The 25,106-nt window shown below is 38.3% G+C and overlaps 6 protein-coding genes across 13 annotated transcripts in view; 4 read left to right on the top strand and 2 right to left on the bottom strand.

Annotated features, from left to right (window-relative positions):
- The window catches only part of LOC114872741 (trichohyalin), a 46,612-nt gene extending 40,104 nt beyond the window's left edge, over positions 1–6,508 (top strand). For 6 of the 7 annotated variants that reach the window (XM_046286339.1, XM_029180305.2, XM_029180324.2 and 3 more), the window contains 6 exons: positions 74–399; positions 1,546–1,994; positions 2,974–3,146; positions 3,213–3,444; positions 3,636–3,830; positions 3,894–6,508. In XM_046286339.1, the coding sequence (XP_046142295.1) occupies positions 74–399; positions 1,546–1,994; positions 2,974–3,146; positions 3,213–3,444; positions 3,636–3,830; positions 3,894–4,141 (1,623 nt within the window). In that variant the 3' untranslated portion in view covers positions 4,142–6,508. Of the gene's footprint in view, positions 1–73; positions 400–1,545; positions 1,995–2,973; positions 3,147–3,189; positions 3,445–3,635; positions 3,831–3,893 lie in introns of those variants that run through there. The other variant, XM_029180358.2, reaches the window with a different exon arrangement.
- Positions 6,509–7,481: 973 nt separating this feature from the next.
- Positions 7,482–9,058, top strand: LOC114872786. The gene is made up of 4 exons (XM_029180381.2): positions 7,482–7,818; positions 7,877–8,040; positions 8,098–8,378; positions 8,446–9,058. The coding sequence occupies exons 1-4, from the start codon at positions 7,808–7,810 to the stop codon at positions 8,581–8,583; spliced, it is 594 nt and encodes a 197-aa protein (XP_029036214.1). The 5' UTR covers positions 7,482–7,807; the 3' UTR covers positions 8,584–9,058.
- Positions 9,059–9,620: 562 nt separating this feature from the next.
- On the top strand, positions 9,621–12,515 carry LOC114872776 (H2.0-like homeobox protein). The gene is made up of 4 exons (XM_029180370.2): positions 9,621–9,995; positions 10,223–10,435; positions 12,026–12,216; positions 12,286–12,515. Exons 1-4 carry the CDS (start codon positions 9,890–9,892, stop codon positions 12,472–12,474), a joined length of 699 nt encoding a protein of 232 aa, XP_029036203.1. The 5' UTR covers positions 9,621–9,889; the 3' UTR covers positions 12,475–12,515.
- Positions 12,516–12,832: 317 nt separating this feature from the next.
- LOC114873040 (probable cytochrome P450 12a5, mitochondrial) lies at positions 12,833–15,772 on the top strand. The gene is made up of 11 exons (XM_029180891.2): positions 12,833–12,956; positions 13,232–13,516; positions 13,714–13,825; positions 13,896–14,018; positions 14,079–14,220; positions 14,278–14,528; positions 14,596–14,764; positions 14,914–15,083; positions 15,144–15,222; positions 15,285–15,482; positions 15,543–15,772. Exons 1-11 carry the CDS (start codon positions 12,833–12,835, stop codon positions 15,651–15,653), a joined length of 1,764 nt encoding a protein of 587 aa, XP_029036724.2. The 3' UTR covers positions 15,654–15,772.
- Positions 15,773–15,788: 16 nt separating this feature from the next.
- On the bottom strand, positions 15,789–17,089 carry LOC114873049. Its single transcript, XM_046286419.1, has 5 exons — positions 16,481–17,089; positions 16,317–16,416; positions 16,158–16,259; positions 15,931–16,089; positions 15,789–15,865 (listed from the first exon to the last, which is right to left on the bottom strand). The coding sequence occupies exons 1-5, from the start codon at positions 16,849–16,851 to the stop codon at positions 15,809–15,811; spliced, it is 789 nt and encodes a 262-aa protein (XP_046142375.1). The 5' UTR covers positions 16,852–17,089; the 3' UTR covers positions 15,789–15,808.
- A 1,563-nt stretch (positions 17,090–18,652) lies between these two features.
- On the bottom strand, positions 18,653–19,843 carry LOC123987965 (odorant receptor 67a-like). 2 transcript variants are annotated; one of them, XM_046286421.1, is made up of 4 exons: positions 19,310–19,843; positions 19,145–19,246; positions 18,918–19,076; positions 18,730–18,832 (listed from the first exon to the last, which is right to left on the bottom strand). In XM_046286421.1, the coding sequence occupies exons 1-4, from the start codon at positions 19,361–19,363 to the stop codon at positions 18,776–18,778; spliced, it is 372 nt and encodes a 123-aa protein (XP_046142377.1). In that variant the 5' UTR covers positions 19,364–19,843; the 3' UTR covers positions 18,730–18,775. The 2 variants fall into 2 exon arrangements, with proteins under 2 accessions (XP_046142376.1, XP_046142377.1); XM_046286420.1 differs by having other exon boundaries at positions 18,653–19,076.
- Between the last annotated feature and the right edge of the window lie 5,263 nt (positions 19,844–25,106).

Genomic DNA, 25,106 nt, shown 5'->3' with positions numbered 1-25,106 from the left:
CATTTTTCCTGAATATATCGCTCGATTAAAGCATCGCTGGATGCTTGAAAAGAATTTGCTGTTGCGGTTTCAGGAGGATCTCACCCGTAAGATGTACAAGCAGCGTTTAGAAGAGATTCACGCGGATTTTTCGCGCGATGCTGAAAAGGAGGCGAGGAAACAGACGGAGCGAGCACTTCAGCAGGACAGCATAGAGTTCGAGAAGATGCGTTGCGAGAAACGATTGCTACAGGACAAATACATGGCACTGAAGGAGAAATACATGAAGCTGAAGAAGGAGGTACGTTTGGCTGTCGAGAGGAGAAGCAGAAGGAAAGAGGGATACACTACTGCCTCGGAGACGGAAAGGTCGACGTCCACGAGGACCAGAACCGACAAGACCGAGTCGTCGGAACAAAAGTGAGTCGAATCTGGCATTCTTTATTTACCTGATCGTTTTCGTTTTATATGGTCAACCGTTTGCCGTTTCTCGAGATATCAAGCTATTTTCCACGTTTCGGCTTGTAGGAACGTCGTACAGATGGGAGCGGTGTGAAACGAGAGAAACGAAATGAATCGCAAAGGGTTGACGCGTTTTGGATCGATCTCTGATGTACTTGTACGTGTCGTGATTCTGACAATCGATTCGGAAGCATGCGTTCCGTTTGTGTGTTACAGTCACGCTGAATGTTTTGAGAATCCGTTGATATATACAGTAGAAATTGGATCGGCACCCAAAGGTGTTTTTTTTTGGTTCAAGGTTTCGAAGAGAATAAAGAGCGAAAGACATATTGCTGAGACAATACTAATTCAACAATAAAACAATTAATTTTGAATATTTTAATTAGATTTAATTTTGAATTTTTCAATTTAATTTTTTATTTCTCATAATTGTGAGGTTCTTCTGATTAAAATAAGACCAAACACGACATAATTTGAAGCATATTTGCTTCTTTAATGAATGATTTTTTTTCACCTAATTAACACCTAAATGAGATCTGAAGTTACCCTTTTCAGGGTAATAAGTAAATATGCTTCAAATTATGTCGTGTTTGGTCTTGTTTTAATCAGAAGAACCTCACAATTACATTAATAAAAGTTTCATTAAAAAAAAAATGTTTATTATTGCATAAGTATTCCAGTTCAGATCAAGTTACATCTGCCCGGGTACTCATCTAACTTTTACAGTAATTTTTCTCTTTATTGCTTCGAACAGGATTCTCGAAACGTTTAACGTTATCCACGTACCTTTGCTCAGATTAGTGTTAACCGTACTAATATTCGTTTTCTGCACCTCCATTTTCCTCGTCACCATCTCCAGTACCTTCACAGTCAGCGCTACTTAACATACCCTAACCGAACAACAGTTATTTCAAAAGTTACGTATGTAAACCCTTTCTAACATACTCTCACTCGACTAATTCTTCAGTGACAAAAGAAAAATCGAAATCCCATTTGGCTGTCTCGAACGTCGACACGTAACGCGGAGTAAACTGTGAAGGTACTCGCTCACGTTCATGCGATTCGCCCTAATGTCTGGCTATAGGCCTTAAATCGTGCTCGCAGTACGCCGCTAAGGAACACGCGCCCAAGCCTGGCGACGACGAGCGCGAAAGCGCAGGAAACACCGATCGCGAAGGAGCAGACCGAGGAACAGCACAAGCCGGAGGAATCGAACGTTCAGAGCGTTCAGAAGGTTCAGAATTCGGGGTTTCAGAAGGGTGCCGCGATCGGAGCAGCGGCGATCCCGAAAACGGCCGCTGTACGAATCGAGTCGGACGACACGACCACCGCCAGCGAGACGAACGCGAACATGATGATGAAGAAGAAGAAGAACTTCAGCAAGAAAGCGACCAGCACTGCCAGGGCTAGCACTGCCGGCAACAATAACAATAACAATCTAGAGAATCCCGTTGAGAACATCAGGAAGCAACTGGAGAAGCTGGAGGATCTTGGCGATCAACTGCCCAGCAATGAAACGGCCTATACCTTGCGGTATCCTTTCCAGGACAAAGGTGAATCTTTTTAAAGGGAATTGTTTGGACTATTTCAATAGTTGATGATCTTTTGATTTATTAACACTTTCCTGATGATGATGCATTTTTAATCCACCGTTGGCAAACTGGGCTTGATATTTATTAAAATTTTTAATTTAATCCTTTGAGCTCATGCTGGAGATGAAAATACTAATTGTTTGGTAAATTTTATCGTTGTACATTGATTTATTTAATTTGACTTAACATAAATACAAGTAGATGCACGACGACGTTGAAAACCAATTAAGTTCAAAGGGTTAACACACGAGTGAAATTAATTTAAACCTTCTTGCAATAAAAATATAAATTCAAAGGTGAGTTCTGAGGAATGAAAATAATAACTCAGTATGCTGGTGAAGGATTGATAATCTGTTTATTAAATAACCGGTTTCGCTAATTGGCGAAACTTATTCGCATAATTAACCAACAGTAAGGTGTTAATTTGTAGCAGTAAGAATGCTGTTCTGAAGATGAATGTATACAGGGTGTCTCAGGTTTGTAAATTAATTCAGAAGTTTTCTAAACTATTTTATCAAAAGAAAAACCTGAAACACTCTATATATGGCTTATTTCGTAGCTCGAACACACTTTCACAACTTACAATCAACCGTCTACAGCTTAATCGCTTCAATTAAGTCATCACGCGCGCGAAATACATACCGACGTTCCTATCTCTCGATCTTTTCCGTTATTTTCATTTTTCCATGTTAAAGATTCTTTTTTCTTTTATTTATTCTCCTTAGGCATCTATAGACTTTACTTTGGTTAGCGGCTTCTTCTCTGCTCGGCCTACTCGTAAACGCACCACCAGCAGATCTTTTGGTTCTCCTTCCGAAACCGTTCTTCTTTCGTTCTCTTCCTTCCGTTACTTCTTTTCCGTGCACGCCGCTACCGCGAGCATGCAGCCTGGTCCGAGCGTGTCGGATGACACCGAAAAGGAATCTGCTCGATTTTCTAGCGCTGGCGAACACCTCTTCGGAGCTGGAGTTCTTCCGTCACCGAATCCACGTCGAGAGGGATTCTGTGAGGAGGGCTCGAGAGGCGCTTCGACACCAGGAAAACGCATTCCACGGACGACAGAAGGCTTGGAAGCAACGTAGCGCCAGAGCGACACTCGAGCAATTAGTCCAGGTACACCGTATCATATTTCTCCGATTATTCACTCGACGCTTAGATTCTTCGTAAATTTTTTTCCAGGAGGAACGAGAACTTTCGGAAATGGAGGTGAGCCTGCATCGAACCAGAAGCCTCTTAGGTGAAAAGGTGATCCACCTGAGGCACCTGGAACAATCCTTGGACAGAGTGGCGAGCGCGAAGAGGAACGAAAACGAGGCCACGTCGACGAGAAACGACGAATTAACATTGAGCGACATGTCCAGCGCGAGTAGTGGATTCAGTTCAACCGATCTGGGAACGGACACGTTCATAGGTGAGCTGCTCTCGTTATTCCATCACCTCCCTTCCCTTCGTTATTTCATTTTCTATGTTATTATTTATTTATTTCATTTCGATCGTTTCGCTTTTCTTTGAATCGTTGCCGAAGGAGAATGTATCTTTCGTTCGTTTCCTTTCACTTAACAATTTTCTTTCGATCTTTTGTCACGATCCCGACGTATTCAGACAAACCGGATCACTACCAGGAGTCGACGGAAATAATCGCAAGCCTGGAAAGCCTAAACTCCGAGATACGTGAAATCTGGGGCGTGCTGAATAAACGTTTGGACACTAACGCCTCACCACCGCCCACTTTTATGTACTCTTATTTGCGATGGCTACGTTTCCACCACCTTGCAGCACAATCAAACAGCGTACAAGGTACGGTGAAAATGAATTTCGCTTAATGTAACAAGATTCCAGGTCTGGAAAATTTTCCTTCAGGAACGTTTGGTACCCCGAATATCCAGTCGAACATCCTGTCTCAGTTAACAGCCACGCAACCCCCGGCGACCACCACACAGAACATCATCGCCCAGTACGGTCCGAACAGCGGTTTCACCACCAGCGTCGGCACCGTCGACAAACCGATCTCAAATTTAATGGAGAGAACATGGAATCTTCGGGATTGGTTGCGACAAGCCTGCGCCGAGAACACAGATTTGATAAGTCCAGGTCAAGCGACTCTGTAAAGATTCGTTTCCAGTTGCTTCCTACACGATCTTCTTCATCGGAATGATTAGTCGCCTTCGATATTCGCGGAAAGATCGGTCAGTCTCCTCGTCGTCGAACAGTGTATCATCCACTCTAGTCATTCGATCGACTTTGAACCTCGTATCCGCTTGTTCCTATCAAGTTCAGTTCGTCTGTTCGAAGATAAAAGAAAAAGACTGCAAATAGCCAGCTGTGTGCAGAAATCGGCGTTCCTTGATATCGTAACAGGTTTATTTAAAAAAATATTGAAAGGAATTTTAACAAGGCAACCTGCTACAGAAGACTTTTCGTGAATTAACGTGGAAAGTTTACGAACGATCGAAGAACAATAATTGTGAAACGTAATGAACGATACGGGCTCTCCTGTAAATAAGAATTTCCTCGACACAAGTTCCGTTCCTTTCTGTCGATCCTTTATACATATATATTTTCGAGGCGGATTTTTCTGCGAGTGCAACGAGGATGTGTATAATATTTAACGTACAATATATACATGTATACGGGAACGAAATTCCACGTACCGGGTGAATATGCACAGCTCAAAGTCTGGGAATCCTTAATGACTAAATTGTCTTTCGAATGCCAAACTTTCATATTCATCGGCCCGTTTTAATCCTCGGACGGTGGCTCATCGAAATATCGACGATAATTTTAATTTCAGACAACTTTTCTTAGTTTTACGTTTATGACAATATTTCGTTTAGAAATTTGACCAGATAATTTTTAATTAATGCACCGTCTGTTTCGTAGATTTGGGTCACTGTATAATCCGTTCGAGGGTTAACAGGGAGGTAGAGGCAGAACGTTTCTGGCTTTTCAGAGACGACCAATTATCTCATAATGCCAGTTGCAATTCATTTCTAGGGACGTTTATTAACACCGAGAAACACGTAGCTCGCAATAATCCTGATCTCATTAGATGTATAGCATTAGAGAGTGTTCAAGGATTCTAGAATGTAGTCCTTGTCAGAATGAACATGTTGATTGTTAGGAGGATGAATTAAAGAGGAAAGAACGCAAACCTTGCTCTACAGTGTGTTAATAAATATTATAAGTGTGATTGTTTTAATCACTGCAATCAACGTGTTGAACGTCTGATGGGAGGCTACGTTAAGTTTCCTTAATTTCACGAGAAACCTTGTTTTTATAAGTAACTGTTGTTCAGAAGATTCCCATTTTCTTGTTACTCTGAATCGTTGCTATTTCTCGTCGAACTTTGTTTCGCTTAACAATCGTACTGATATTAATCGACGCGTTCGTCTAATCGTTAAGTCGAAGCAATTTAGATGATTTTGTATATGGATAAAGGAGCACGTAATTAGAACATTCAATTGTTATTCGGAATCGTAGTGTCTCTTCGTAGCATTTAATTATCTCTGCGAATGAGTTCAGATAGTAGAGTACCTTCATTAGCGCCGTCCTTGCGAATCGTACAAGCATCTTTCTTAATTATTTTAGAAATTAATTAAATCGTTGATTATCTAATTTTATGATCGTTTGAAAGGTGCTTTGTCCATAGTGCAATAATTTAAAAAAATTATTTTAGGATATCCGTTTGCCTATTTCAACGAAACTTTTTTTAATTATCCGGTGAAAAATCATGAAAGAATATTTAAAATATTTTTTAGAAATTGAACTAGCTCATCTTGGAGGTGGTTGGAAAAATACAACGGTTATTGGTAAATTCAATTTACTGAAACATTTGTATATTCACTGTTTCTATTTATTAAAACAAACGTACACAAGATATTCGGTAAATTAATTTTGGAATACCGTGTATATTCTGTAATATAATATATATTTGTATAAAAGCAAATATATATATGCTATATAAATCAACAACGATAATTCTCTTTTCATCGGGTAAAGGAAGAGAGGGGTGAAAGTAACAAGTTGTTAGCGAAAAGAATAAACAGTGATTAGTGATGATTTTTTCAATGAATTACCTTGTACAGGGTGTTCACAAACGAAAGGATATCACCTTGTGTTTTTACTAAAAATAAAATCAAAATATACGGTAGAAGGAGGTGAAGAAATTCTATTTTATTTCGATTTAACGATCTTTGTAGCCAAGATACTCATTTGTGATATTTTAATCGTGAATCAAATTAATCTTTAAGAATAATTTAAGTGTCCTTTCTTTTGGGGGCACCGTATATAAACACAATGTCGTTTAGACCAATGAATTTCTTAAACCTATCAAAGACTGTTTAATATATCTAGATCTTATATTGTTACGATTACAACCCTTAGCCATTTAATTGAACTATTTTGATGATCAAAATGTGAAACATGCTGATATACGTATAATTAAATAAAACAGATGCATGCAAGAGTAAATCGTTTCACGGCGTTTCAACGGATTAATTCTTCAGCGTTTCTAAAAAAAGAAAAAGAATCCTCGTGATCCGTCGTTATTCTTTTTCCGACCAACTTCGCCGCGAATAAAGTTAAATAAACTTGGTACCGCTTCGATAACTACGGCTAGGAAAATAAACTGCAATCGGTATGCGTGTTTTCACATTCGTCGCTGTTTTCCTCGAACCGATCCCTGCTGGGAAGCCACGAAGTCATTGGATGCGATTCGCTACGCGTTTTATTCCTCAGAAAATTCTGCACCGCCCTTATAACTGGCGATGTTTTGCAAATTAACAATCTGACGCAGGCCGAGTCGACACCGTCGACTTTTTCGATCAGCTGATTCGGTAGCTCGTCGTCCTGAGCCTGTCGAAGCAATCTTTGTATCTAAAAATAAAATTAATCGAGTTTCATCTTCCTTTTCCTCCCATTTCTTGTAACTTACTTTATCGTTTTTGCTTTCTGTTATAATATTAGCAGGATTCCAAGATAAATTGTCATTGTCATCCAAATCTCTGGCGAGGTTCTCTTTCGCAGGCTTCAGTTCGAATAATGAACTTATCTGTCGAAGTTAATACAAATGAGCTTTAATTTGTCATTATTTAATTCTTTCTCACGTACCATTTGTGCAAGGAATATGACACTGTTTACAGCAATCGCAGTTACTTTCTGCGAGTCTAATCCAATAAGCCGGAAAAAGGCAGACACGAGATTAGAAGCCCCGAAACTACCCTTCTGTTTCCCATCGTTATCATCCCCCCGTTTCTGTTGCTGCTTGTGACCTAAGCTCTTCGCCACGAGATCAGCAATATCTTTAGCAGTCTCCAAATAATTTGTGGCATATTCCAAACCTGCCTTTATCTTTCGAAGAACGCCTACAAATTTATCCTTCGTTATTAATGAATCATCTTGGAAATTATTTTTCTGACTAACCATCGTTTTCTTCTGACGAAACAGGGACAGAAATTATCATAAAAGAGACACAGATAAATATGCACACAAATTTCGACATGGTAACGCAACGGAAATGTTTCGAGAACTGAGGAACACACTCCGGAGGTAACGGATGTTAATTACTCATTTCCACCCCGTTGATTCCCGGCGTTCCTCTTCCTAGTTCGTGATGACTGAAAAATGATTCAGACTCTCCTCGCTTTGTCAACCAAGCAGGAGAAATTAGAACTCGAGATTGAGGGGACAATTACGTCCTGCTGGTTACAGAACCGGTACGATAACCAGTCTTCTTTTGGATAAGAAACAACTCGGTTCTGTCATAGTAATCGAAGATGGCGAAAAGGTAAGAATCTTCAAAAATATTAATTTCTTTTTTTTAATATAAATATACAACGTTGCAGAAATTTTTCACCTATCATCGGAATTTTCACTGCACTGCTGTTATTTTATTTAAAAACAATATCCGCGAATCGTACATCTTTCTACCTAGAAGAGGTTCGCAGTTTGAGCGAACTGCCAATGGCGGAACTGATTCATATAAAATCTTCTCTCATCGATGAAGAAGGTAACGTTCGGATGTTCATCTTATATAATTGATAAAAATCGGTATTTAAATGTATAGATTTTACCACTGACGATGAACACGAAGAAGCATCGAGTAGAACATTATCTGTGTCACTGCCCGTTGCACAACCCTTGAAAAGAATGAATAAAAAATCCATAAGGCGATACGAAGATCATTACGACGAAAAGGGGAAGGATTCGAAGATATCGAAGATATTTCAACTTTCGGTCACTGCTCTTTCTTTTTTGGCATTCGGTGGTTATTTGCTTACATTAATAATAACGACGATTCGACAGAATTCAGGGACCAATGGCAATGGAAACGTCATTGTCCTCTCGGTAAGATGCCTGATAAATTCTGCAAAAATTTGGAAAAGAGAAGTGCAATCTTTTGTTCTTCTTTTAGAACCTGCAAGGTTTACAAAATTACAATCGTCCGAGGAGAAATGTTAGAATTTTGGATCCAGCTGAGAACGAGTTCGAAATGGAAAAATTGTATCGAGGGATGATCATGCTGTCTCGAACGTATGCAGCGTATAATTAATATTTAAGAAGCTCTGTTTAATTTATTTTTCATCGACTGATTTGTGCGTATCGAACGAAGAAGCTGTAGGTGTTGAGAGATGTCGAGAAAAAAAGGGGTTCTGGTTTCGCGATCCGGGCACTCAATTAGGGATTCGCTTATCATGATTCGGCGGACTCTTGAAAATCCTAAAACCTAATAAAATCGAATAGAGGATCACGGTGTGTACATATCCCGAAGAATATTCTTAGCATGTGGGTAGAGGCTGCTTCAAACATGGCTGTTCAAATAAACACCTAAGTGACTGTATACTCTGAAAGTCTGCATGCAAAGATAACCATATGGCTTCCAGAGATATCATCAGCCATACGTCTCTATGCTATTATTCCACGGATATCTATAGCATCAGTTACATTTTTCTATTTTTCTTCTTAATTTATTCTGTTCGTTTCCCTCTTCAAAAAAAGAGTTAAATTTCCCATTTAAAAAATTTCAAAATTTCCGTGTCATTAGCATACGTCATTTTTCAAACGAATCGGTAGCATTTTTCTATTTTTCTTCTTTTTAATTCATCTATTGATTTTCCCCTGAAAACAAAAAATTAAAGTTTCCTTTTAAAAAATTTAAAAATTCTTATCTCATTAGCATATTATTATTTAAGTGTCTTTTAAATATCTGAATATTTTATTCTTATGAATGTAAAGATAGCTTTGATGAGGCAGACTTTCCAAGAATATCAATAAAACCAATAAATTCTACCCAAATAGAATTACGTCAGTTTCGTTCGGATTCGATGATCTTCGCCTAAACCGATATCATCGACCAATCGTTTCGTTACCCATCGTTTTATGACATTTTTTATAATGTTTATCTGGTGGAACGAGAAGAAGGAATGTTCCAAGCGACGCAGCGCGGACCATTCGACAGGCTGACATTTAGAGTCATCATCATCCTTCAGGAACCAATCTTCAGTGAGCCACGCCTACAGCATCCGTGTGGGCCAATCCCATCGACGAAATTGCACCGAGCTCCCACGATATTTCTCGTTTTTTTTTCTCTTTTTTTTTTCCAACCAAAATCCGTTCTGAAGATGGCAGAAACTCGTAGGCTTGCTCGTTCCTATGCACTTCCGTCAAAGCTCATTATTCAGCCCTTAACTCTAGCGTCGTTGAGACTCTCGCGATCGTTATGAATTAATTAAAATCGATTCGTCAATTCTCGTTCCTTTTGTTTTTCAATGATGAAATAAATTAGTTCAGTGAATCATCGCGGCCAGCTAGAAAATGTCAAAGTTTTGAGGAATAAGTGATCGCAGTCGGTGAGGAAGATGAACGAAGTGAACACGCGTATGGTGGATGACACGAATTGTTCCAAACAGTTAAAGTTCGGCGTGGAACGTATATTGTCGGATGAATTCAGCACGAAGAGAACAGGTGAGGAGACCGGAAACTACGATCTATTGTAGTCGCAAACATCTACTCGACTTTTGAAAATAAACGATTGCTACGATGATTAAAGTAACGATCGTTTCCGTTGTTTTCGTTTAGTCAATTTTCATTTTCTTAATGGTATCCGGTTGAAATTAAGCGACGATGACAGACGTTACGCGTTTCTTCCGTTTATGCGAACGAGTTTCAAGCAACGTTGTGTCTTCGACAAGATATACTCAGGCCACTTCCGGTCCAGTTCTCGACGCTGCGGTGCCCTTGTCCCGGTGCTTGCGTCAGGTGCGAAGCCCTTCGACTCTGCCCTACGTTCTCCTACGCTCAAACGGCGATCAATGGAAATTACGGAACCGGGAATCATGGAAGTGGGATCGTTGAAAATTATCCGAACATTTATCGGCCTGCACCGCTTCGGCCTGTTCCACGAGGTAAGATCATATTTGAGAAATTTATTAAAATTCTGATGCGTTTCGTGGAAATCATCGGGGAGCATCGACTCGTGAAAGGAAAGTTGCGTCATTAACAAATGCGAGCATATGGACCGCTGTCTTGTCTCTCGAATACTCGCTAGCAAGTAGGGCAAAATATTTACGCGCCGGTGTATTCTCGTGTTTCCTGTCCGTGTTTAAACGACATCTTAAGTGCCACCGTTCGTTTACGCCCGTTGTAAACAGCGGTTTTCGTCGTCCCCCTTCTTGGTTAGTTAAAAGTCAGAAATCTTGACTTTACCCGTGAATCCTTTTACTTTACGCGTTTTGAAGTATCAATAAAAATAAGGAGAACCGAAGTCCTTAATGATAACGTTTCGAGCTACTGCTAATTTTTCTTTCAAAAAAAAAGAAATATGATAGAAGAAACTCTTGAACATAATTCTATTAATAATTTCCTGTTGTATAGGATGATAAATTTAGAGAGCTTATGGTACACACTAAGTAGAATAAAAAATGAATGATGATCATAGATCTTAACCCTTTCTCTGTGAAATCAGCTCTAATTTAATGTTATGACTTTTTAAATCTTTTTTTTACTTCAAATATGAAATAGTGATAATAAATAATCTTTGTGTTTAGAATCTTGAACTAAACTCTACTTACTAAATAATAAAAGTTGATTTTACAAAGAAAGGGTTAATTTTAGAACTTATATTGATTAGACATTTCTTATTAATGGATCCTATTTTTGTATCATCTTGTATATAAAAAGGAACTTTGAATATAAATTTATAGACATTTCAAATTCCACAAAATTAGCAACAGACAAAGTGTTAACAATCGTGGCTCAAGTGTTCCTTCCAAAAGATTTTTACAGAAATAAATAAATAAAATTTATTGGATCGCTTAGAAAATTCTTAGTAATCTAACAATATCCAAAGACTCATCAATAGAAGTTGCACTTCTAAACGGTGGCATAAAACTCCGAAAATAACTATGACCTTACTGGCTGGGCCATCTAATTTATTCGGAGGATCGTACCAACCGGAGAGAGAACCACACTGTTTAAATTCGTACAGATGTTGTATACTTACCGTAGGGCTGTAAATCAGCCAGAAGTACCCAATCTCGGGGGCCTCTTGTTCAAGATAGGATCCTTTCAAACAGACACCCACCCCATACACAGCTATGACTACCGTTTACATCGTGTCACGTCTCCTTCTGTAATTTTCTGATCTGCATCGTGTACATCGCGATGAATCCCCTGGACTTTTTTCCAACAGAAATGACCCCTCGACTCGTGTCACCTCTGATTCATTTCAAACTTTATATCTTGCATTTTTCAGTATTAACACGTATTGAAGAACTAATTATTAAAAATAAGAGTAATTCATTTTCAAATTTCAAATTTCCAGCTTTCTATTTGCTACGTTACATTATTTATTATAATAGCAATTTTATTTACAGTAATGTGTTTCTATTTTTTTTCTTTTAATTATTCAGGCACGACTAATTTGCGGCGCCGATCACCAGTGACCTCCATGGCATTCAACGTGTTAAATAAATAATTTGAATAAAAATTTACAGTTTCAATCTCCTCCGCATCAACGCCCACCAGTCAATCAGAATCCAATACCAGGAGAAAGAGATCCTGGTCGAGGGCTGTGTTCAGTTCTTTGCAACGAAAAGGATTGGAGAGGAGATTTTCGTTGCAAAAGTATATCACAAAACCGGATAGGAGGCAGTTAGCCGCTACTTTAGGTCTAACAGACGCGCAGGTATAATTTCATCAACGATTACTGATTCATAATAATTAATATGGCGTTTAAAAAACAAATGGCATTCAGGTGAAGGTTTGGTTTCAAAATCGACGAATGAAATGGCGGCACACGAAAGAAAGCGAGAGCTCTTCCCTAACGAATCCGGATTCGCAAAAAGAATCGCCTAGGAAATTGATAAAGGAGAGCGCGAAGAACCCGAGCACGGAAAAGACTGTTTCAGACGACGAAGACGTCGAGATCGAAGTTGACGTTTGAATTATAAACAATGTAGATTAATTACCCCTAGCTTTAAGTAACGATCGATTTGTATTCTGAATAAAATTTATATAAAAATAATTTCATTCTCTCTCGTATCGCAGCGTTCTAATTACATATTTCGAGTGTGATCTAATAATCATTGCAATTGCAGGGTGAAGTTGTTCAAAGTTACGTCGCTTCGTTCTTTTTTTTTTTCATCACGGTAACTAATTTGTTATTTCTTGTCGTACGAGTTTTCGCAGATTTCCACGAAATCCAAAAGATTCTACGAATTTATTCGTCCGTGACGCAAAAGTTGATCCGAGAAACCGAAATATATCGATCGTTCATCGATATAAAAGTGATAGGTCTTAGAATGCAACGTCTGTTACCGAAATTTACGTCGATTTCTCGACGATGTTCCGTGATGAAGCTGTCGAAACCTTTAGCAACGAACGACAGCCAAAAGTGTTTGGATCTTAACGCCTCTGACATACTCTGTAAGTACCAATTAAACACGATGACGCGTTAATTACCATTCGCGGTATCGATCCACAGCTTCGATTTGACAGTTGCATATTTCCTGAAATTAACAGCTCTGCAATTTAATGTTTCAGTTAATCAATTTGCAATAGAGATTGAAAACTTGATGTTTGCTAATTAATAATCACGAATGGTTTTCATTAAAGCTTGGATTTCAAATTAATATGTTATAATTACTATCGCTCTCATTTGGTACGCAATCAACTAATATTATTAATTTCTCTGTTTTCAGCTGCGCCCATTACTCAGTCCCAAACAACATCAGTGATGAACGAATCGTTAACCCGAACGAATTCGATTCCACTGTTGGATCAATCGGCCGCAGAAGTGTCGACGGCCACGTTCGAGATTACCACCTCGAAAAACGAATCGCAGATCATCGGAGATCGATCGGCGCAACCCTTCGAGGAGATTCCTGGACCGGCGGTGCTGAAGATCTGGGAGAAGTATTGGAAATTCGTGCCGCTGTTCGGTACGCAACTGTTTTCCAGTCTGCTAATCAACAGATTCACTCAGGGTACGATCTGTTGAAGTATCGATAGATCCCTGCCCTTTTCTGGAATAACGCCGCGACGATTTGCCGATTTTCAAATCAATGCCAATTTAAGTATCGCCTCTTCGAATTTCGATACGAGAAACAGTAGAAAAACAATGGGAATTGATAAACGCAGAAAGATAAATTATTTAATTGAATATCAAACGAATGATTTTCAGGACGACTATCGTGGAATCGAAACGTCACCCCTTTGAAATATTTATTCAATGAATACGGTTGCATCGTGAGAATCAATGGACCACTTTCAGGAGACATTGTAATGATTCATAGGTAGGATAGGTAGAACAATTATTAACTATGCTGTTTTATAGAAAAAATTTATTCTTTTTATTTTACACAGACCAGAACACATAGCGGAAGTGTTCAAGCAAGAAGGCGACACCCCTCTTAGAAGCGGTATCGACATTTTGCAGCATTACAGATTGAATTATCGAAAATATCGTCTTGCTGGTGCATTCTCTCTGTTAGTAAACGATCAGTATGATTATCATTAGAATAATTTTTAATTTAAAATCGTTTTTAGGCAAGGTTCGGAATGGCTGGAACTGAGAGAAAAGGTGGAGCAGGAATTCGAACAGATCGCCTCGAATTTCTTTGACAGAATCGACGCGATCTGCGACGAACTTATCAACAGGATATACAAAATACGAAACAGGCAAAACGAAGTAGGTATTTAAAAATTTTACCACTTCCACGCTGACTTTTCTATTTTATATTTTCAGGTGCCCGCTACGTTCCACGAGGATCTCCTTCGATGGGGTATGGAATGTTTCTGCAATCTTACATTTAACAAGCATCTCGGTTTTCTCGAATCAGCTGGATATAACTCCACCTCGGAGACGTCGAGGATCGTCAATGCCATGATGGTAGCTCACAAATATATGAGTCGTTGCGAGACTGGCTTTCAAGTCTGGCGATTCTTCCTAACTCCATTCGCCAGGAAGCTTTTCGACGCCTGCGACGTGCTCGATGGGTATGTTATCATTCAAAATTTTTCACATATCGTTGGAACAATATTGAGAAATATTTTTCAAACCCAGCGTCATAGGAAAGTACGTTCGTCATGCTCAGAACAAGCTTCGAAGTCGATCCCCTCAGGACGTAGAAGGCGGTTCACCAGTTTTGGAGAAGTTCCTTTTGAACGAAGGTATCCGTCCGGACGACCTGTGCACGTTGCTGATGGACATGATGATTTTGGGTGTACAAGCGGTAATGATTTATCAATTAGAACAATTTTGAATGAAACAATTGCTGTAAAGATAGCGGAAGGTAGAAGAAGTTTAATTCTGTTACCAGGGCAAATTTTGATGAAAATAGTTTGATAAGCCTGGGTGACATTAGGATTTTCTCATTTTCAGACAGTAAACTCCGAAGCTTTCTTACTGTATTACTTAGCAAGGAATCCACGAACTCAGAGGAAAATCTACGACGAGATTGTATCGGTTTTACCGAGCAGTGATTCGCCCTTCACCGAGAAAACCGTGAGAAATATGCCATACTTGAAGGCTTGTCTCCAGGAAAGCTTAAGGTATATCAATTACATCAAATTTTTTAAACGAATCACGAGATATTGATGATTTGTTTCAAGATTGCGACCAGCTGTTCCCTATATCACCAGGCTGCTACCTAAAACGATATCGTTGCACGGTTACACGATACCCAAAGGGGTGAGTTTTAGAATTTAAATAGAAGATAGAATATTTGAAAATGATGAAATGATTTCTCATAGACTTTCGTCATAATGGCGAATCAGATCACTTCTCAAAGGGAAGAAAACTTTGAGGATCCAGAGAAATTTCGACCAGAAAGGTGGTTGAATTCTAAGAAAGAGGACACTGATTTCAGCTACTTACCCTTCGGTTACGGTGCAAGATCGTGCTTGGGAAAAAACATGGCCGAAGCAAAGATGATGTTACTCACTGCAAAGGTAACATTTACTCGTCTTCTTACGTGTCGTGAAATTTTTATACGTTTCTCGCGTTTACAGCTTATACGTCAATTCAGAATCGAATACGACTACGCCGACATCAAAAGCAGCTTCATGATGGTGAACGTGCCGAATAAACCGCTTCGTTTCCGTTTCGTCGACAGGAATTAAAGAACACGTATCCCTCAATGACAAAACTATAGAAATCAAATATCAATCTCAAAGTATTAGTTTGTTGTTAAGTTATAGATAAGAGGTAGCCGATAATAAGAGCTTAAATAATAAAACAATCTTTTTAAGGTAGAAAAATTCGTTTATTCGAATGTTTATACACGTATTATAGCTCTCAACGTCATCAAATAGGTAACAATCGTATAGAGGACCTGTTGAACCAAAGGAAAGATGAAAATATAGTATACTATTTTATAGAAAGATGCGAACAACCCACCAGACCGCAGAATTCTAAAGTCCAAGCGGATAGAAATCCACCCGTGTGAATTGCCACAGATTTCTGACACCTCTGCATAATTAGTAGAGCCATTTTTCTCATTCTTGGACGCGTATAGATCCACGGGGAGCCATAAATCTTCCCAGCAATATTGCGAGCCTGTTTGAAGAATTGCTAATGTTTTGTATCCAGTGATAAGGAGAGTTACACTGAACACCGACTTCTACCTTTTCGGTCATCGTATCAGCCACCCAGCTGCAAGCAACGAACCTCAGCAAGGAAAACATGGTTACTATGAAGAATTTCGTCAATTCTACGAGATTCAGATTCTGAAATGAATCAGTTATTAGGAAGTAATTAATTATATTAATTTATGTATCACATACGCGTGTGGTTACAACGCCAGAGACGATTATATCAATTCCCACGGCAAATGTTGATTTCACAGCTAATGGAGCTATAATTGAATTGATTTCGTTGACGTAGCTGGTGAAAGAAGCGGAAGTTCAGAATTAATCTCGATTGATTACAGAGTAGAGAGCCAGCGTACCTGAGAGCATCCTGGTGTCGCTTGATCCAAAATTTCAGTTTCTTTTCCTCGAAAATCGTGAATTCCCTCGCCAATAGATTAAATTTACAAGCAACGTGCCACATGATCCAGATCATAAGCATATCGAGGAAAAGTGACGAACCAGCGTTTATAATCTGCATTATATTCAAGGCGTAAATGAAACTTTGACCCCACTGCTTGTCTCTTGGCAGCATGAAATACACTGTATCTATCGGTGTCGTGTGTTTCTTCGTGAACAAAGGCATGACCGCGAAAAGCATACCGCCAGTGAAGAAAGTGATCGTCAGAATGTAACAAATTATTTCTGCTCGTTTCAGATTCACCGTACTTGTGCTGAAAAATTCTTCCATCTCGCTCGCCAAACGCTGCAAATAATATAGGGTAGCGTATACACCTGTTGATCCCTATGAAATAATGGATCATTTTCCTAAAAAAGTAAGAAATATAATGTAATGCGATTTTTAACTCTCGAACGACGGACCATGGAGAGAGCCACAATTTTAGACCGAATACTATTTGAAGAAATCCGAAAAGAATTTTCTTCTACCTTACACTAATTTCTCGACCACTTAGGACATTTTGCTCCCAGGAATAGCTGTTCCTTACTCAGGAAAAAAAAGAATTTCGAATAAAATTATAATTTATTATTGTAAGATACACACTATATTATATTTTCTACTTTTTCAAAGAAAAGGGTCAGTAACTACACATCATTCTATTCGAACATGTGGATAAACATTAGTTAAATGTTTCTATCAAATGCAGATTATATTAACCCGAAACTCTTTCCTTCTCCACCGAACGTACAGCGAATTAAACAACGTCTCCGTCATGAATGTCACATTCACGCTAGACTTGACCACCTGATTAACAGTATAGAAGCAACAAAGGAAACCATTAAAAATGGCTACCAGTCCGTATAGTTCGTTTGAGAATTGTATCCAGTACAAAATTTCGAGCGACCAACGTTTCCATCTTGAAGCGTCTTCATTCAGCGTCCAATGTCCATAGATTAGACAACCTATTTTTACAAATTTCAGCAACTTGCTGCGACCCTTTGCGAGGTACATTTTCCGACGGACTGTCAAGAAAATTGTATCGAAGGCCTTCATTCGATTCTACACAGTGAAGGGATCGATGCTAATTGAGAAGAAGCTCGTTAACGACATTATCTAACGTCGTTTCGTAATAATGCACGAGATCCGAATAAGTCAACTTGTTACGGTAGTATTTCGAAAATCTTCTTTATTACAGAATATGAAAATTGAACTATAATTAAATACTACTTTAAATATCATTAGCCATATGCCTTCAATCGTTCTATATCATCTGTTTTTATCGTAGCTCGTGAAAAAATGAACAGAGATGTCACGTTCGACTCGAAGTGAAAACATGAAAAATGGTTTATAAGTCTGTTTTGTAATTTTCATTTATTATTCACAAGAAATATTTCATACCAAGCAGCAGTAATTCAGCGACAAAGTTGAAATATACACGATTTGAATGGCAACAGGTAATGATCAGTACATTGGCTGTTGATTGTTAATCTTGATTCGTGGATATCTTGCATAGAATTTCACCAGGTACACGTGAAGGTACCAGCTAATTCGAGGAGGTACAATACTTGATGAAGATTCGCAAGCATTTTATTATGTACTGATCTAGAGGGAAGACAGCTTCCATACTAATGGAAGTGTTCAAGGGAGCACGAACGATGAAAACCGAACCTTCGAATTGATTAATTATTCCGTGACAGAATTGAATTTCAGTAGGTAATATTCTTCATACAAAGAGATTACCGGTGTGCCTCGGTACAGCGTTAGATGCAGCGAACATTATAGAAAACAGTTGCCTACGGAAATAAGCTAATTGGTAGGTTTATCTATCTTCTATACATCATTGATTCAGCCGCGGCGGTTTTCAACCCTTAACAGTTGAGTCGATGTGCAACCCCCGAAGAAGTTACTCAATACAACCTACAAATGTACTGCAGCTTTCTTTGGAGGTAAAAATAATTTCTCTCATTTATTTGAGTGTATATTAGAAAGATCAAGCATAAAATAATCAACATGATGACCTGATATTTTACGCCGTTTTCCACGTTCAACTGAAATAATGCAATTATTTTAATCAATTTTCAGAAGGGACAAATGGAAAGAAATGAAAGTCCATGTCAGTTGAACAGATTGAAAGCTATCTCTATTGGTTACCTACAGGAAAAAAAAAATACAACGAATTTTTCATCATTTTTAGACACGATACATACCGGAAAAATTAAGAATTTATGGTGGTTCTCATCGCCATAAAATAGGAAGATATGGTAGTCAAAAACTGCAGATTGATTGTAAACAATAATTATTGTAATTTTCAATACGATAAAATTAATCACAATGAAATTTACATAAAACGTGCTTACGTGCGAATAATACTCCAATGAAAGGGCTGGAAAGAAACCACCCATTGAAACCTCAAATGGTTTCTCACTCCTCTGCATCATAAACAATACAATGTTTGTCATTTTTCGTGACTTTCCTATCCATTGAATATTGTAAACCGATATTGAGAACCGTTGACTCTAGAAGCAGATATCGTACAGTTCTATGTTCAATGAATTCAATACAGTTCTATTATTTGCATGCTTACACTTTCTCTCAAATCTTCTGCCGACTGGGCAATAATGTACATTCGTACGCAGCCTGATATAAGCAGACTCAAAAACTGTCCCATTACAGCCAACGATTGATTCTAAATGGTGTGAAAAAATATCTGTTCACAATAAAAATAATTTATTGAGAACGCTAAACTTACGTAAAGCATCGGGAAAGTTGCAGATACGACACTGAGTCCAATTATGACATTCATTTTAAATAGCAAAGCTTGAACAGCGTCTTCGATATCACCCAAAAATCTAATACAAAGCAACCATTACTATTTAAAAATATTTTTAAAGTAGTTAAGAAAGCTCTACTAGAAAACAGTGTTAACTCACCCTATTATCTCTTGATGTTCTTTGACACAGCTTACCAGCAGTTCACGACAGGTTACCTGTTTCAACTTGGTACCTAATATATCCAGTCTGGCAGCGGTGAAACAGAAAAGAATAACGACCGTGATATTGATTACGAAGACGAGTGCTCCCTGCCAGATGCAATAGGCTTCTACGAAGTAAACTATGCAATATATGCCAAATGACTCGGTAGAGAATGGGATCCAACCATCCAATGGTAGATTTTGGCTCAAGAATAATGGTATCGATGTGAAGAATATTCCTGTTATAATATAACCTACTACGATTGCTGAATAAAATTCTTTGTAACGATCCAGGTAGCTTTGTATAACATTATTCTCGTACTCGCTAGCCGTCTCCAAATACCTCCTGATCCTTTGAATCAAAATCTGTATTGAAAATAACCTCATGTAGGCTTTCAATATAATTTTACATTTTTTATACACTAGACAATGATAACCTGTAGTTGGGTGCTGTTCATTTTGCTGAGGATCAGATCAGAAATCACGTCTAGGGTTGCACTCGTCTCGGACATGATTTTCATCAGTAGGAGAAAATTGCTTCGATGGTGATAGACTCCCAACGCTAAGGATATCAATAAGGCGATCATATTGGTCAACGCAAAGATCCAACGAACATTACGTAAAACATTTGTCCACTTGCTGGTGTTCGAATCTTCCGGCCAGGTACACGTCAACTTTCCCGCCAATTCCAGTAGATCGAACACTTTGTGAACGGTCAGGATCATCTTGTTGGATATTCTTTTAGAATCGGGATGTACTGATCGTTCTGAGTGCAGGTAGCTTCCATACTGATGGAAGTTTTTCGCGCAACAAATGCCTGTGGCAATCGATCCTTCAAATTTATTAATCATTCATTACGATGCGATTACAATGCAGTTTACGGTATTACTCTTTGTATTTTCTTCAAGTGCTATGCTGTTCTGCAATGTTAGCTGTTGGTGATAAGTAAATTACTGTATTATTGTGGCTTTAGCAGCTGCGTTTTGCTTTCATCAGCGGTTGAATTGTGGTACAATGCGAGGACTGTTCGTTAAGAAATCATTCGTAAATGAAAGGAAGTAGGATATTTACTAAGAAACTATTATGTAAATAACTGTCTCTCTTCTTCCAATTTTGAAAAATGATATTTTGTAGAAAATTGTCTTTGCACTCTGATGTAGGCAAACTGTAAGGCATCTTCATCACCGAAAGCTTAAATCTGACAAAGGGGGAACCGCAAAAGAAGAGATTCCTGAATATCGCTGGTCATACCGGATGTCACCTGAAAGCCATTCGACGATTGATGGAAAAATATGGAGCACTTCAATGGCTGATGTTTCACCAGGAATGGACATATCGCGTGCGTCGGAAACGTTTGCGGTGAGTTTTATGCACTACTTATGGAGAATGCCATGGCGAGAAAGCACCACAGCACGTAAACGACGTGCATGTGTTTGTATCTGTCGTGGTAACGTTGCAGAACAATTCTTCCAACTGGTGTAGCAGTACGTAAAAATCTACCGTGCCGGAGTAGCGAGCTTAAAAGCACCCTCTTCCTTGTCGTTTGATATTTCACAATCTTCTAATCGTTGAACTTTTCTTAGCACTGTTATAGAGGGTGAAATTAGATTACATTTGGCATTGGTAGGGCAAAAGGTGTAAGATAACGTAGTGCAAAGAGTGCAAGTAATGAATGAAAGGAACAGTGTCTTCTTCGCAAGTGAAATTAATTTTGTTTTATTTGAGGGTGTAATTTAAACGTTAACATTTAAAATGTTGCTATGTTAATAAATGTTCAGCCACATCATTGCTTCAGCCACAGCGAGTTTCAACCCTTAACAGTTGTGTCGACGAACAACCCCCAAAAAAGTTACGCAATTCAACTTACAAATGTACTGCAACTTCCTTTACAGGTAAAAATAATTTCTCTCATTTATTTGAGTGTATATTAGAAAGATCAATCATACAATAATCAATGACTTGATATTTTATTTACGCCGTTGTCCACGTTCAACTGAAATAATACAATTATTGTAATAAATTTTCATAATAAACGCAAGGAAAGAAATGAAAGTCCATGTCAGAGGTGACAAGATTGAAACCACATTCTATTGAAGCACCCGGTGGCTCCGTTTTAATAAAATTTTTCATTAATCAAGAAGTTATGTTACCTAGTGAATCTAAAAGAAAATTTAACGTTGTTCAATTTTTATTGCAAATACAACGAATTTTTAATAATTTTTAGACACGATACGTACCGGGAAAATTAAGGTTTTATAGTGGTTCTCATCGCCATAAAATAGGAAGATATGGTAGTCAAAAACTGCAGAATCATTGAAAATAATAATTATTGTGATTTTCAGTATGGACAAATTAATGTCAATAACATCTATATAAAACATGCTTACCTTCGAATAATACTCCAATGAAAGAGCTGGAAAGAAACCACCCATTGAAACCAGAAATGGTTTCTGACTCCTCTGCATCATAATCAATACGATGTTTGTCATTTTTCGTGACTTTCCTATCCACTGAATATTGTTAATCGATATTGAGAACCGTAGACTCTAGAAGCAGATATCGTACAGTTCTATGTTCAATGAATCTAATACAGTTCTATTATTTGCATGCTTACACTTTCTCTCAAATCGTCTGCCGATCGTGAAAGAATGTACATTCGTGCACAGCTTGATACAAGCAGGCTCAAAAACTGTCCCATTACAGCCAATGATTGATTCTAAATGATATCAAAAAATATCCATTCACAATAATAATCATTTATCAGGGAGGCTAAACTTACGTAAAGCATGGGAAATGTTGCGGATATCACACTGATTCCAATCGTGACATTCATTTTAAATAGCAGACCTTGAACAGCGTCTTCGATATCATCAAAAAATCTAATACAAAGCAACCATTACCTTTTAAAAATTCAATGAAATTTCCAAAGTAGTTAAGAAACCTGTACTAGAAAACAGTGTTAACTTACTCTATTATCTCCTGATGTTCTTTGACACAGATTACCAGCAATTCGCGGCAGTTTACTTGATTCAATTTGTTGCCTAATATATCTAGCCTGGCAGCGGTGAAACAGAAAAGGATAACGATCGTGATGTTGATTACGAAGATCAATGCTGCCTGCAAGATGCAATAAGCTTCTACGAAGTAAACTATGCAGTATATTGCAAAGGACTCAGTGGAGAATGGAATCCAACCATCCGCTGGTAGATTTTGGCTCAAAAATAATGGCGCCAATGTGAAGAAAATTCCAGTTACAATGTAAGCTACTACGATCGCCGAGTAAAATTCTTTGTAACGATCCAGGTAGCTTTGTATAACATGATTTTCGTACGCGCTAGCCGTTTCCAGATACCTCCGGATTCTTTGAATCAAAGTCTGTATTGAATATAACTCCATGTAGATTTTTGATGTAATTTTATATTTTTTATACACTAGACAATGATAACCTGCAGTTGAGTGCTGTTTAGTTTGCTGAGGATCAGATCAAAAATCACGTCCATTGTTGCACTGATCTCGGACATGGTTTTCATCAAGAGGAGAAAATTGTTTCGATAGTGATAGACGCCCAATGTTAAGGATATCAATAAGACGATCATACTGATCAACGCAAAGATCCAACGAACATTACGAAAAACATTTTTCCATTTACTGGTACTCGAATTTTCCGGCCAGGTACACGTCAACTTTCCTGCCAATTCGAGTAGATCGAACACTTTGTGAAGAGTCAGAATCATGCTGATATATTGACCGTTTTGAGTGCGGACAGCTTCCATACTGATGGAAGTTTTTCGCGCAACAACGGCCTATGGAAATCGATCCTTCAAATTTATTAATCATACATTACGATGCGATTACAATACCGTTTACTGTATTTTCTTCAAGTGCTGTACTGTGCTGCAATGTTAACTGTAGGTGATAAGTAAATTACTGTATTATTGTTGCTTTAACTGCTACGCTTATCTTTTATCGGAGGTTGAATTGAGGTACAATGCGAGTACCGTTCATTAACAAATCATTCGTAAATGAAAGGAGGTAGGATATTTACTAAGAAACTATTATGTAAATAACTGCCTCTCATCTTGCAATTTTGAAAAATGATATTTCGTAGAAAATTGTGTTTGCACTCTGATGTACGCAAACTGTAAGGCATCTCCATCACCGGAACCCTAAATCTGGCAAACGGAGAACCGCAAAAGAAGAGACCCCTGAATATCGCTGGTCATACCAGATGTCACCTGAAAGCCATTCGACGATTGATGGAAAAATATGGAGCACTTCGATGGCTGATGTTTCACTAGGAATGTACATATCGCGAGTGTTGGAAACGTTTGCGGTGGTTATTATAGACTACTTATGAGGAACGCCATGGCGAGAAAGCACCACAACACGTAAACGCCATGGAGGTATTTGTATCTGTCGTGGTAACGTCGTGGAAAATTAAGGTTTTATAGTGGTTCTCATCGTCATAAAATAGGAAGATATGGTAGCCAAAAACTGCAGAATCATTGTCAACAATAATTATTGTAATTTTTAATACGTTAATATTAATGTGAATGAAATTTACATAAAACGTGCTTACCTGCGAATAATACTCCAATGAAAGGGCTGGAAAGAAACCACCCGTTGAAACCTGAAATGGTTTCTGACTCCTCTGCATCATAATCAATACGATGTTTGTCATTTTTCGTGACTTTCCTATCCATTGTATATTGTTAATCGATATTGAGAACCGTAGGCTCTAGAACCATATATCGTACAGTTTTGTGTTCAATGAATCTAATACAGTTCTATTATTTGCAGGCTCACACTTTCTTTCAAATCATCTGCCGACTTGGAAACAATGTACATTCGTGCACAGACTGATACAAGCAGGCTCAAAAACTGTCCAGTTACGGCCAACGATTGATTCTAATTGGTATGAAAAAATATCAATTCTCAATAATAAATATTTTTCGGTGCGGCTAAACTTACGTAAAGCATGGGAAAAGTTGCGGTTACGACACTAATTCCAATCGTGACGTTCATTTTAAATAGCAGAGCTTGAACAGCGTCTTCGATTTCACCCAAAAATCTAACGCAAAGCAGCCATTACCATTTAAAAATTCAATGAAATTTCTAAAGTAGTTATGAAAGTTCTACTAGAAAACAGTGTTAACTTACTCTATTATCTCTTGATGTTCTTTGACGCAGCTTACCAGCAGCTCGCAGCAAGTTACCTGTTTCAACTTCGTGCCTAATATGTCCAGCCTGGCAGCGGTGAAACAGAAAAGTATAACGATCGTGATGTTGATTACGAAGATCAGTGCTGCCTGCCAGACGCAATAGACTTCAAGGATGTAAACTATGCAATATATTCCAAAGGACTCGGTGGAGAATGGAAGCCAACCATCCGCTGGTAGATTTTGGCTCAAAAATAATGGCGCCAATGTGAAGAAAATTCCAGTTGCAACGTAAGCTACTACGACCACTGAGTAAAATTCTTTGTAACGATCCAGGTAGCCTTGTATAACATGATTTTCGTACTCGCTTGTCGTCTCCAAATGTTTCCTGATTCTTTGAATCAAAATCTGTCTTG

Source organism: Osmia bicornis, chromosome 7 (genome assembly GCF_907164935.1).
Source record: "Osmia bicornis bicornis chromosome 7, iOsmBic2.1, whole genome shotgun sequence".
Lineage (NCBI taxonomy): Eukaryota > Metazoa > Arthropoda > Insecta > Hymenoptera > Megachilidae > Osmia > Osmia bicornis.
This window is presented reverse-complemented; position numbering and strand designations above follow the sequence as displayed.

Excerpts from the sequence above, each read along its gene's own strand:
- LOC114872786 (XM_029180381.2), top strand. Across the intron at positions 8,041-8,097 it reads TTCTCTCATCGATGAAGAAG|ATTTTACCACTGACGATGAA; the intron begins GTAACGTTCGGA and ends TTAAATGTATAG. Across the intron at positions 8,379-8,445 it reads GAAACGTCATTGTCCTCTCG|AACCTGCAAGGTTTACAAAA; the intron begins GTAAGATGCCTG and ends TTCTTCTTTTAG.
- LOC114872776 (XM_029180370.2), top strand. The coding sequence starts at position 9,890 with ATGAACGAAGTGAACACGCGTATGGTGGATGACACGAATTGTTCCAAA. Across the intron at positions 9,996-10,222 it reads ATTCAGCACGAAGAGAACAG|ATATACTCAGGCCACTTCCG; the intron begins GTGAGGAGACCG and ends GTCTTCGACAAG. Across the intron at positions 12,217-12,285 it reads TAGGTCTAACAGACGCGCAG|GTGAAGGTTTGGTTTCAAAA; the intron begins GTATAATTTCAT and ends AATGGCATTCAG.
- LOC114873040 (XM_029180891.2), top strand. The coding sequence starts at position 12,833 with ATGCAACGTCTGTTACCGAAATTTACGTCGATTTCTCGACGATGTTCC. Across the intron at positions 13,826-13,895 it reads GACATTGTAATGATTCATAG|ACCAGAACACATAGCGGAAG; the intron begins GTAGGATAGGTA and ends TATTTTACACAG. Across the intron at positions 14,529-14,595 it reads GCCTGCGACGTGCTCGATGG|CGTCATAGGAAAGTACGTTC; the intron begins GTATGTTATCAT and ends TTTCAAACCCAG.
- LOC114873049 (XM_046286419.1), bottom strand. The coding sequence starts at position 16,851 with ATGGAAGAATTTTTCAGCACAAGTACGGTGAATCTGAAACGAGCAGAA. Across the intron at positions 16,260-16,316 it reads CTGGCGTTGTAACCACACGC|AATCTGAATCTCGTAGAATT; the intron begins GTATGTGATACA and ends GATTCATTTCAG. Across the intron at positions 16,090-16,157 it reads CTGATACGATGACCGAAAAG|GCTCGCAATATTGCTGGGAA; the intron begins GTAGAAGTCGGT and ends TTCTTCAAACAG.
- LOC123987965 (XM_046286420.1), bottom strand. The coding sequence starts at position 19,363 with ATGAATGTCATAATTGGACTCAGTGTCGTATCTGCAACTTTCCCGATG. Across the intron at positions 19,247-19,309 it reads CAACTTTCCCGATGCTTTAC|AATCAATCGTTGGCTGTAAT; the intron begins GTAAGTTTAGCG and ends CACACCATTTAG. Across the intron at positions 19,077-19,144 it reads CAGAAGATTTGAGAGAAAGT|AGTCAACGGTTCTCAATATC; the intron begins GTAAGCATGCAA and ends ATCTGCTTCTAG.